Source organism: Bufo gargarizans, chromosome 2, assembly GCF_014858855.1.
Source record: "Bufo gargarizans isolate SCDJY-AF-19 chromosome 2, ASM1485885v1, whole genome shotgun sequence".
Taxonomy (NCBI): Eukaryota; Metazoa; Chordata; class Amphibia; order Anura; family Bufonidae; genus Bufo; species Bufo gargarizans.
Window position 1 is genome coordinate 673,609,965 of NC_058081.1, and position 12,498 is coordinate 673,622,462.

Below are 12,498 nucleotides of genomic sequence, written 5' to 3' on the forward strand. Positions count from 1 at the left end.
GCAATGCATTTGTGAGACGGATCCGCATCCGGATCAGTCTCACAAATGCTTTCAGTCAGCGGCAGATCGGCGGATCCGGCGGCCAGTTCCGACGACGGAACTGCCCGCCGGATCACACTGCCGCAAGTGTGAAAGTAGCCTTAGGCTGAAAGAGCAAATGCATCCATAGAGCAGATCTGCAAAGCAGCAACATGGACGAGTCCACATACATTTATCAAACATTACATAGTTGATACTAATGCTAGTCAAGACCTGTTTTTTGGTACGAAAGTCTTGCAGGCTATAGTCCCACCCTAAACATTATAATCTGGTATATCTCGTGGTAATGCCATCACGGAGGATGAAAGGGAAAAACCATATTACTTACGAGTAATTTCTTTTTCATGAATCCCCCAGAAGTATCAGATTACACTTGTCAATAAAAGTCTATGAAGGGGGTGGGGGAGATGTGAGCAGGAGGGCCAGACAGACTGCAGCAACTAAATAGTTTATATCTCAAAGTGCTTTATTCACATCCTTGCAGGTTAGTATTTGTAATGTCGTCTGTAATGCTTTAGAGCGAGGAAAAGAAAGTAAGAAAGCAGATTCTCTACCTGCAGTCCCTCTATCTACTGTGTGCAGTGGATAAGAGAGCTGAAAGCTGGAGCTCTAGTATTCAGATCAGAAAGCTTCTACAGAATGGCAGATACAAGACAAGTCATATAATAGTGTTATTCTTCATATACACACACTGTGTGACTTATTAACGTAACGCTTAAGTGCTCTTTAAAGGGGTTTTCCTGAGATTTTTATACTGATGACTTAAGTGTATGGGGCTGAGCTGCGATACCAAGCACAACCACTATACAACGTGTGGCACTGTGCTTGGTGAGCAGGGAGAAGGCCACGTCGGTGCCTTCTTACTCAGCTGGTTGGGGGGGAAATCCGGGTATCGGACCCACTGATAGGATAGGTCATCTGTATTAAAATCTCTGAAAACCCTTTTAAAGGGATTGTCTCCCTTCAGCAAATGGCATTTACCATGTAGAGAAAGTTAATACAAGGCACTTACTAATGTATTATGATTGTCCATATTGTCTCCTATGCTGGCTGGATTAATTTTTCCATCACATTATACAGTGCTTATAATGCTTATACATTATCCAGGGGTTTACGACCACCCTGCAATCCGGAAGCGTTGGTCGTTCTTGCGCACTGTAGGAAAAGGTTCTCGCCTATGTACACTTCCCATGTCCCTGGTCACCAGAGAGGCCAACTTTTCTTCCTATATTGTGCAAGCACGGCCACTATTGCTGGATTGCAGGTGGTCGTAACCCCTTGATATGAGCAGTGTGTAATGTGATGGAAAAATGAATTCAGCCAGCAAAGGAGGCAATGTGGACAATCGCATACATTAGTAATTGCCCTGTATTATCTTTCTCTACATGATGAAGACCATTTGCTGAAGTGATACAACCCATACCACGTACTAGTCAATCCGGAGCCCATGTTACATGATGGGATATGCCTGACTGCTATGATAGGCTAACAACCTATGTCTATATGCTCTTCTGCAGAGATCACTAGATATTGACTTTCTTCGAAGAAGAACCTGTTTTGTTAGCACCTTTTTATATAATGAACACAACTTAAGCATTTTGGTTTCTAGATGTCTATTGTATAGGCCTTTTTTTTGTTTTGTTTTTTCACTTAACCACCTCAGCTCCCCTAGCTTAAAGGGATTCTGTCACCTCCCCTAAGCCAAAAAACGATTTTAAAGCAGCCATGAAGCACAGCTTACCTGGATTAGGCTGTGCTCTTTGATCTTGAAATCCGTCCAGCAGTTACTGCAAAAAACGACTTTAATTGATATGTAAATGTGTCCTGAAGGTGCCCAGAGGGGTGTTTTTTTCTTCTTAGAGAGCCCAGTACCGCCCCTCTTTCAGTGCCCAGCCCGCCTTCCTTGTACTGTCTAACCGCCGCCCCCAGCCTGCCACAGCCTGTCCTCCCTCTCCTCCCCCTCCCTCACGCCGAACGAACTCTCGCACAGGCGCAGTACCCACTGAGGGCTGCGCCTGTGCGATCAGCAGGAGACTGAGGGCAGCAGCTTCATCCTCGTCACTGGGCATGCGCCGAGCCCAGTGACGTCCGATGCTCGCTCTTCCCTGCTGACTGAGGGAAAAGCGAGCATCGGACGTCACTGGGCTCGGCGCATGCCCAGTGACGAGGATGAAGCTGCTGCCCTCAGTCTCCTGCTGATCGCACAGGCGCAGCCCTCAGTGGGTACTGCGCCTGTGCGAGAGTTCGTTCGGCGTGAGGGAGGGGGAGGAGAGGGAGGAGAGGCTGTGGCAGGCTGGGGGCGGCGGTTAGACAGTACAAGGAAGGCGGGCTGGGCACTGTAAGAGGGGCGGTACTGGGCTCTCTAAGAAGAAAAAAACACCCCTCTGGGCACCTTCAGGACACATTTACATATCAATTAAAGTCGTTTTTTGCAGTAACTGCTGGACGGATTTCAAGATCAAAGAGCACAGCCTAATCCAGGTAAGCTGTGCTTCATGGCTGCTTTAAAATCGTTTTTTGGCTTAGGGGAGGTGACAGAATCCCTTTAAACACCCTTAATGACCACACCACTTTTTACACTTCTGCACTACACTACTTTCACGGTTTATTGCTCGGTCATGCAACTTACCACCCAAATGAATTTTACCTCCTTTTTCTTCTCACTAATAGAGCTTTCATTTGGCGGTATTTCTTTGCTGCTGACATTTTTACTTTTTTTTATTAATCGAAATTTACCAACATTTTTGCAAAAAAAGACATTTTTCACTTCAGTTGTAATTTTTTTTTTTTTTTTAAACTACATTTCTATATAAATTGTTCTCTAAATTTATTGTTCTACATGTCTTTGATAAAAAAAAAAAAAAATGTTTGGGTAAAATAAAAAAAATGGTTTGGGTAAAAGTTATAGCGTTTACAAACTATGGTACAAAAATGTGAATTTCCGCTTTTTGAAGCAGCTCTGACTTTCTGAGCACCTGTCATGTTTCCTGAGGTTCTACAATGCCCAGACAGTAGAAAAACCCAACAAATGACCCCATTTCGGAAAGTAGACACCCTAAGGCTACTTTCACACTAGCGTTCGGGTTTCCGTTCGTGAGCTCCGTTTGAAGGAGCTCACGAGCGGACCCGAACGCAGCCGTCCAGCCCTGATGCAGTCTGAATGGAGGCGGATCCGCTCAGACTGCATCAGTCTGGCGGCGTTCAGCCTCCGCTCCGCTCGCCTCCGCACGGACAGGCGGACAGCTGAACGCTGCTTGCAGCGTTCGGGTGTCCGCCTGGCCGTTCGGAGGCGTGCGGATCCGTCCAGACTTTCAATGTAAGTCAATGGGGACGGATCCGTTTGAAGATGCCACAATGTGGCTCAATCTTCAAGCGGATCCGTCCCCCATTGACTTTACATTGAAAGTCTGAACGGATCCGCGCAGGCTACTTTCACACTTGCGAATTTTTTTAAAGTTATTAATGCAGACGGATCCGTACTGAACGGAGCCTCCGTCTGCATTAATATGAGCGGATCCGTTCAGAACGGATCCGCCCGAACGCTAGTGTGAAAGTAGCCTTAGGTATTCGCTGATGGGCATAGTGAGTTCATAGAACTTTTTTATTTTTTGTCACAAGTTAGCGGAAAATGATGATTTTTTTTATTTATTTTTTTCCTTACAAAGTCTCATATTCCACTAACTTGTGACAAAAAATAAAAACTTCCATGAACTCACTATGCCCATCATGAAATACCTTGGGGTGTCTTCTTTCCAAAATGGGGTCACTTGTGGGGTAGTTATACTGCCCTGGCATTTTAGGGGCTCTAATGCGTGAGAAGTAGTTTGAAATCAAAATGTGTAAAAAATGCCCTGTGAAATCCTAAAGGTGCTCTTTAGAATGTGGGCCCCTTTGCCCACCTAGGCTGCAAAAAAGTGTTACACATGTGGTATCGCCGTACTCAGGAGAAGTTGGGCAATGTGTTTTGGGGTGTCTTTTTACACATGCCCATGCTGGGTGAGATAAATATCTGTCAAATGACAACTTTGTATAAAAAAAGGGGAAAAGTTGTCTTTTAGAGAGATATTTCTCTCACCCAGCATGGGTATATGTAAAAAGACACCCCAAAACACATTACGCAACTTCTCCTGAGTACGGCGATACCACATGTGTGACACTTTTTTGCAGCCTAGGTGGGCAAAGGTGCCCTAATTCCAAAGAGCACCTTTAGGATTTCACAGGGCATTTTTTACACATTTTGATTTCAAACTACTTCTCACGCATTAGGGCCTCTAAAATGCCAGGGCAGTATAACTACCACACAAGTGACCCCATTTTGGAAAGAAGACACCCCAAGGTATTTCGTGATGGGCATAGTGAGTTCATGGAAGTTTTTATTTTCCATACAATTTCCGCTAACTTATGCCAAAAAAATGTCTGAATGGAGCCTTACAGTGGGGGTGATCAATGACAGGGGGGTGATCAGGGAGTTTATATGGGGTGATCACCCCCCTGTCATTGATCACCTCCCTGTAAGGCTCCATTCAGACGTCCGTATGTGTTTTGTGGATCCGCGGTGTCCATGTTTTGCGGATCCGCAAAACACAAACGGACGTCTGAATGGAGCCTTACAGGGGGGTGATCAGGGAGTCTATAAGGCTCCGTTCAGACGTCCGTATGTGTTTTGCGGATCCGATCCGTGAATCCGTAAAACACATACGGTCGTCTGAATGGAGCCTTACAGGGGGGTGATCAATGATAGGGGGGTGATCAGGGAGTCTATATGGGGTGATCAGGGGTTATGACAGGGGGGGTGTAGTGTAGTGGTGCTTGGTGCTACTTATTACAGAGCTGCCTGTGTCCTCTGGTGGTCGATCCAAGCAAAAGGGACCACCAGAGGACCAAAACAGCGTCTAATATACCGGTTAGGGGTTAAAAAAAAAAATCGCATCTACAGCCTGCCAGCGAACAATCGCCGCTGGAAGGCTGTAGATCCACTGTGTGCGCGCGTTCACAGGAAATCTCGCGTCTCGCGAGATGACGCGCTGATGCGTGACTGTGCCTGAGTGAGCTGCCTCCGGAACGCGATCCTGCGTTAGGCGGTCCGGAGGCGGTTAAAGAGGATCTGGGTCCGTTTTGCCCTAATGCATTCTGAATGGAAAAGGATTCGCTCAGAATGCATCAGTTTGCCTTCGTTCCGTCTCCATTCTGCTTGTGAGGTGGACACTTGCAGCGTTTTGGTGTCCATCTGACGAAACTGAGCCAAACGGATCCGTTCTGACACACAATGTAAGTCAATGGGGACGGATCAGTTTTCTATGACACAATCCGGCACAATAAAAAAATTGATCCGTCCTCAATTGACTTTCATTGGTGTCCAAGACGGACCCGTCTTGGCTATGTTAAAGATAATACAAACAGATCCGTTCTGAACGGATGCAGACGGTTGTATTATCTGAATGGATCAGTCTGTGCAGATCCATGACGGATCCGCACCAAACGCGAGTGTAAAAGTAGCCTGACATGTGAGAAGTTGTGAATGAATTGCCATTAGCCTTCAGTAAGGGTACAGAGGGGAGGTAACCAGTTGGGGGGTGTACCTGCACAGCACTGATTGGATAGAGTGAGTCTGTGCAGGTACACCCGCCCCAACTGGTTACCTCCCCTCTGTACCCTTACTGCAGACTGCTAGCAATTCATCCATAACTTCTAGTAAAAATAATAAAGTAATGGCAGAACACAGAGCCATAAGAATAGATGCTCCAGGATTGTTATTACATGGAGAATGCAGAAAGCTATTAAAACAGGAATGTCAGGAGCGGTGAAAGGTCCTCTTTAAAACTGATAATGCAAAATATGTATGTGGTCCACACTATAGAATTTTTTTGAAGTACGTATCCAACTGTACACAGTTTTATGTTTTTAGAATTAAGTAATAGAAAACCTGTTAACGTTTTCTGTGTTAATATTTTTAAGCATTCAGGCCTACTACAAAGGTTACCGTGCATTGGGAAGGACCAGTAATTAATAATGTTTGCCTAAACGAGTATTCCGGCGTTCCCTTTATAATTGTTGGAAGAAAAGTACTTGGTTGCCATCTTGGGAGGGACAGGGCGGTAGCCCAGAAAAAGAGATATGCAGAGTATATAATCCAGAAAGAGGTAAAAAAATAATAATACTTTAAGTGAAAATAATTGTAATTTAATTCATTTTAATATTTATAACATAGAATTGTATGTGCACACGTTGTTTTGTTTTTTAGTTTCAGAATATTTCCACTACATGTTGGTTGAACTTGATGGACGTATGTCTTTTTTTCAACCGTATTAACTATGTATATAAGACATTTTTAAAAAGTGCATTTGCAAATGTTTTTAGTTAGAAATAACTTAAAGGGGTTGTCTCACTTCAGCAAATGGCATTTTACCATGTAGACAAAGTGAATAGTGTTGAGCAAAAATTTGATTCCCTGCAAAGCCAAATTTCCTTGTGCTTCGTGGGAACGAATCAATTTTCCCTGAAATGGCGGTAAAAAAAATCATATTTGCCTCATTCACTTGAGCGCGAAGAGGCTGCCGTGGCCATCTTGCTTGGAGATGGCCGTGCAAAATCTCATGTGCGGTGACATATGACGTCACCACGGCGGCCAATGTGATGTTAACGAGCAACCCCTAAAATGCTTTAATATTGATCTCGTACACCGCAATCAGCGAGGCATCTAGGGGTTCAATGACTGGGGTGGCGAAATAGCCTTTCCCTGACATTGTACCCGTTACATACAAAAAAAAAAAAATATGCGCTTTGAGACTTAGTAATTCATCACTAAATAAATTTTTTTTTTCTTTTTTTTTTTTTTCACTTGTCAAAGCAGCTGCATAGAATTTTTAGGAACTTAGCTCATCTCTAAAAGTTAATACAAGGCACTTACTAATGCATTGTGATTCTCCATATTGTCTCCTTTGATGGCCTCTCTGGTGGTCTGGACTGCAAGAGTGCGCAAAGGACTGTGCTTTTCCCTATAGTGTTCAGACATGGCAACTGCTGCTGGATTGCAGGCTAGTCATAGCCAGGGTTATGAGCAGTGTATAATGCTGTGACAAAATGAATGAAGCTAACAAAAGCTACTTTCACACTAGCGTTAATATTTTCCGGTATTGAGATCCATCATAAGGTCTTAATACTGGGGGGAAAAAACTTCAGTTTTGTCCCTATTCATTGTCAATAGGGACAAAACGTAACTGAACGGAATGCTCCAAAATGCATTCCATTCCGTTCTCATACCGGAGAGCAAACCGCAGCATGCTGCAGGTTTCTTTCCGTCATGACCCACAATGCAAGTCAATGGGAACGGATCATTTTATTCTGACACAATAGAAGACGGATACTTTCCCCATTGACTTTCAATGGAGTTCATGACGGATCCGTCTTGGCAATGTTAAAGATAATACAACCGGATCCGTTCATAATGGATGCAGATGGTTGTATTATCAGTAACGGAAGTGTTTTTGCTGAACTCTGCCGGATCCAGCAAAACGTTAGTGTGAACGTAGCCAAGGGAAGGAATATGGACAATCACAATACATTAGTAAGTGCCTTGTATTAAAGAGGATCCTTCACCAGTCCTGACATTATCATGTAAATAGCTGGCAGGGTAGGGCATAGTGATAACATGTGAGATCGCTTGCTATTTTCTCTATGCGCTGCTCCATTCCCCCGCTGTGCCCCCTGTTCTAGTTTCCCGCCTGGTATGTAAATCCATACCATCGATACAGGAAGGATGAGACAAATGTGTTTCTCAAGGCGCGTCTCATCTCCTCCTCCCTGTACCGATGGTATGGATTTATATACCAGGCGGGAAACCAGAACAGGGGGCACAGCGGGGTAAAGGAGCAACGCATAGGAAAAATAGTAAGCGATCTCACATGCCATCAGTATGCCCTACCCTGCCAGATATTTACATGATAATGTCAGGACTGGTGAAAGGTCCTCTTTAACTTTGTCTACTTGATAAATGCCATTTGTTGAAGTGAGACAACCCCTTTAACCCCTTAGTGACCACCAATACGCCTTTTTACCGACTTAAAGGGGATTTAAGACAGGTAGCTGGTGTTAATCAATGATTATATGTACCCAAAATGGTGCATTAAAAACTATAACTTGTCCTGCAAAAAATAAGGCCTCGTAAAGGTATATTAATGAAAAAACAAAAAAGTTATAGCTCTTGGAATGCAAATATTTATTTTTTAATGTGTCTAGTCACTGAGGGGTTAAAAGTTTCCATCTGTGTACTGATCCGGCCGTCACACTGGTGCCTCTGCCCCTACTTTTTACTAGTCAACCAGATTAATGCTATGTCTATGTAGCAGACTAATAGATAGTATGGCCTGCATGTATGTGTAACTTTTTTAAGTTTTTAGTTGGAAATAATGGTGCATATGTGAAGGGACACATCCCTTTCTTAAAGGAGTTGTCCGTTTATTCTTAAATTTCCTTGCAATGCAGAGAACGAAGCAAAGATGCTCCAGAATGATTGATTATTTTATGGGTAACTCAAGTATTTACAAAAAAAGAGATGTCAGAACCGCTGACCGGTCCTCTACAACTATGTATACATATTTAATTGTTTAATAAGTTGACATCATTAATTAATTCTTTTCCTCTTCTTACTTTGAAGATTACAAATCAAACTTTTATACCACGCAGGAAAACATTCCAAAATACAAAGAAAAAAGACTGCCCAGCGAAAATATATTTATATCATATATTGAGATTTCCGGACTTTCAGGTATAGCAATAGATCATCACTGATGTATACTACAGTATATAGGTTCTGTTAACTTGCTGTCTACACAGATACCCTTTACATAATCTTATTTCACCATTGTCTTATATTCTATTGTCTTCTTCCTGAAACAGTCTCAATTTTCCATTTACTTACACATGCACACACACATTGCTAAGTGTGTAGGTTCTGGGAAGAACACTTTGTAATACACTTAGAGCAGGCATGTCGAAACTGCGGCCTGGATAGCTTACAGCTATTATGGCATGCTGGGAGTTGTAGTTTTGCAACAGCTGGAGGGCCGCAGTTTGGACATGCCTGACTTAGAGGATGTAACCAGTGCAGTATGTCTACTGTAGGCAGGAATGTCTAAAAAGTGGAGGTATAGGAGTACCTAACCTGTTGTGTTATACCATTATGTTAAAGTAAATCTGTCATGTCTTCATAAAAAAAAATCTTTTTAGCATATGTTACTGCTGCAGCAGCATTATGCATAAAACAGTAGCAGCATTATGCATAAAACAATCTTTAGTTTCTTCACATAACACTGTTTTCCTTGAGTTTTTGCCTTAGTTACGGCTGTTTAAACCTTTACAATATGAGGACCTTCTCAAGATGGCTCCTCTGCCAGTTCTCTGAGGCCAAAACTTCTTTCCCTCACTTCCCATACACACTTGCTGTATCCAGCAGCTCCCTGCCAGCCAATCGGATTGGATTACTGAGAGACACGCCTCCGCTCTCTGAAGCCTAATGTAGGCATGTAGTGTGAAGGACCGCCCCTCCCTGTCTTCATAGCCAGAGGCAGACAAGCCATAGCAACTGTCTTTTAAGGGAGCAGTGGAAAGGGACAGGGGACCAGGGGTGTAGCTACGGGGGAAGCGGCTGCTTTGGGGCCTAAACTCAGAAGGGGCCAACCCAGGAGGAGGACTAAAAGATTTTATAGTGAGTCCTCCCCCAACAGTATTATAAAATTACATACTATACAGAGACACTGGAGAAAACGGACAGACAGCGGCTGTTGGGCCTCGTTTGAGTGAGCAATTTTGACTAGCCACTGGTGTGGGGGTTGCACGGAAGGAGGGGGTTGCAAGAAGTTCCTGGGGGTGGCCCCGTTCAAAAATTTGCTGTGGGGCCCAGTCATTTTATAGTTACGCCACTGCAGAGGACATTAATAAAAGCTGTTATTATAGGTAATTGCAGATCTTTTGACAATCATTGACAGACTAACTCAGGTAAACATGCCCAGCTCTAATAAACTAGCAAAAAAATATATATATGACTGTTATCCTTTAAACACTTGATAGCTCTATCAAATCTTGTGCTGTCGCAGTTCTCATAAAATAATTTTTTTGTTTCACAGATTATATACAGTATATATATTTATGCTTCCAGGTTAAAAAGAAGACAGAATGGCAAATGAGAGCATCAGCAAGAAAACTCAAACGTGCATTACAGAACGAGATTGCGCTGAACCACAGCTATATGATCCTTTTTCCAGAACTATCCGACCACCAGAACCATCCTGCAGATGGAAAGGTAAATGAAAGGAATTCTGTCAGCAGCGTTGACCCCTGAAAACAACTGTCAGCGATTATATAGGTTATGGGGAGAGCGGTTTAACACCTTCAGGACCTTGGATGAGAATGCTTGTCCTAACTTGCAGGTACTTCAGGCACTAGGACGAGCATTCTCGTCCTGCAGTTAAACTGTCACTGTGAGTAAACGCACAGTGTCAGGACAATGACCATAGCTGTCACAGACAACTGATTGGTCACAACACCTATGACAGAGACAGTCACAGCTGTCCCCATCTGACGATCGGCGTGATTGGTCAGTCAATCTAGATTGACCAATCACAGCTAAAGGCACCTATTTCAACTCTGATCTCCTCAGTTTTGTCATTGCAGTGACAGTGCTGAGGAGATCGAGAGTGTATGCTTTAAATCCTCAGCAGTACCCTCCTAATTGCTGAGGAGATCGCAGCTGCAGCCTGAGATACCCCCCACCTTGCAGTGCCGAGGAGATCGGCGCCGTCTCCAGTGCCGAGGAGATCGGCGCCGTCTCCAGTGCCGAGGAGATCGGCGCCGTCTCCAGTGCCGAGGAGATCGGCGCCGTCTCCAGTGCCGAGGAGATCGGCGCCGTCTCCAGTGCCGAGGAGATCGGCGCCGTCTCCAGTGCCGAGGAGATCGGCGCCGTCTCCAGTGCCGAGGAGATCGGCGCCGTCTCCAGTGCCGAGGAGAAAATATATTTTTAACCAAAAGGTGTGCTTTTTGTGGGTTTGGAACTAATGGTGGTCTGTGGATGGCACTGTTACAGGGGGGGATCTGTGGCTGGCACTGTTACAGGGGGGATCTGTGGCTGGCACTGTTACGGGGGGGATCTGTGGCTGGCACTGTTACGGGGGGGATCTGTGGCTGGCACTGTTACGGGGGGGATCTGTGGCTGGCACTGTTACGGGGGGGATCTGTGGCTGGCACTGTTACGGGGGGGATCTGTGGCTGGCACTGTTACGGGGGGGATCTGTGGCTGGCACTGTTACGGGGGGGATCTGGTGGTTGGCACTGTTACGGGGGGGATCTGTGGCTGGCACTGTTACGGGGGGGATCTGTGGCTGGCACTGTTACGGGGGGGATCTGTGGCTGGCACTGTTACGGGGGGGGGATCTGTGGCTGGCACTGTTACGGGGGGGGATCTGTGGCTGGCACTGTTACGGGGGGGGATCTGTGGCTGGCACTGTTACGGGGGGGGATCTGTGGCTGGCACTGTTACATATGTGCCATCCACAGATGTTCCCCATAAAACTGTCATCCACAGATTCCCACACCTGCTCCAGTGCTGCACTATACAAATATAAAATGTCTAATTTAATTAAAAGTGATTACACATGCTCCCTCACTCCTAATATTACTGTACAACGCAGGCCGGGCGTCACTCACTGACGTCACTTGCCTGCGCCGCCTGCTTCATTCATAAAGTAGGCGGCGCAGGCACATGACATCAGGGAGTTACGCTGCCCCCCGCCCGGCCTGCCTGCATTCTACAGAAGCTGTTAGGATGTACGGTAATATTAGGAGTCGGGGGGCATGTTTAATCCCTTTTAATTGAATAAGACATTTTATATTTGTATAGTGCAGCACTGGAGCGGCGGGGCTATAGTACAGTGACTGCACCGCCGCAATTGCTGGCCCCCAGCTCCTCCTCCCAGTCCCTCCCCGCTTCTCATACATCGCAGCCTGTGATGTAAAACTGTCAGCATTCGCCCCATAAGACGCAGGGGGCATTTCCCCCCCATTTTTTTGGGGAGGGGGGGGGCGTCTTATGGGGCGAAAAATACGGTATACTTTTTTTTTTATTATTATTTATTTATCGCCGCGTCCGTAAGAACCTGCTGTATAAAAATATCACATGACCTAACCCCTCAGGTGAACACTGAAAAAAAATAAGTAAAAAGTGTGTCAAAAAAACTATTTTTTGTCACCTTAGATCATAAAAAGTGTAATGCCAAGCGATCAAAAAGTTATATGCACCCTAAAATAGTACCAATCAAACCGGCATCTCATACAGAAAAAAATTATACCCTACATAATGCAGTCGCCCCAAAAATTTTAAAAAAAACTATGGTTTTCAGAATATTTACACACCAAAGAATTTTTAATTTTTTTTTTAAATGCTTTATTATATAAAACTGAAACAAGTCC

General features: G+C 44.7%; 1 protein-coding gene across 1 annotated transcript in view; it reads left to right on the top strand.

The window, feature by feature from the left end:
* The window catches only part of LOC122926276, a 41,126-nt gene extending 30,751 nt beyond the window's left edge, over positions 1-10,375 (top strand). Inside the window, exons 4-6 of the mRNA XM_044277650.1 lie at positions 5,995-6,179; positions 8,693-8,803; positions 10,193-10,375. Of these exons, the coding sequence (XP_044133585.1) occupies positions 5,995-6,179; positions 8,693-8,803; positions 10,193-10,375 (479 nt within the window). The remainder of the gene's footprint in view (positions 1-5,994; positions 6,180-8,692; positions 8,804-10,192) is intronic.
* Positions 10,376-12,498: the final 2,123 nt, after the last annotated feature.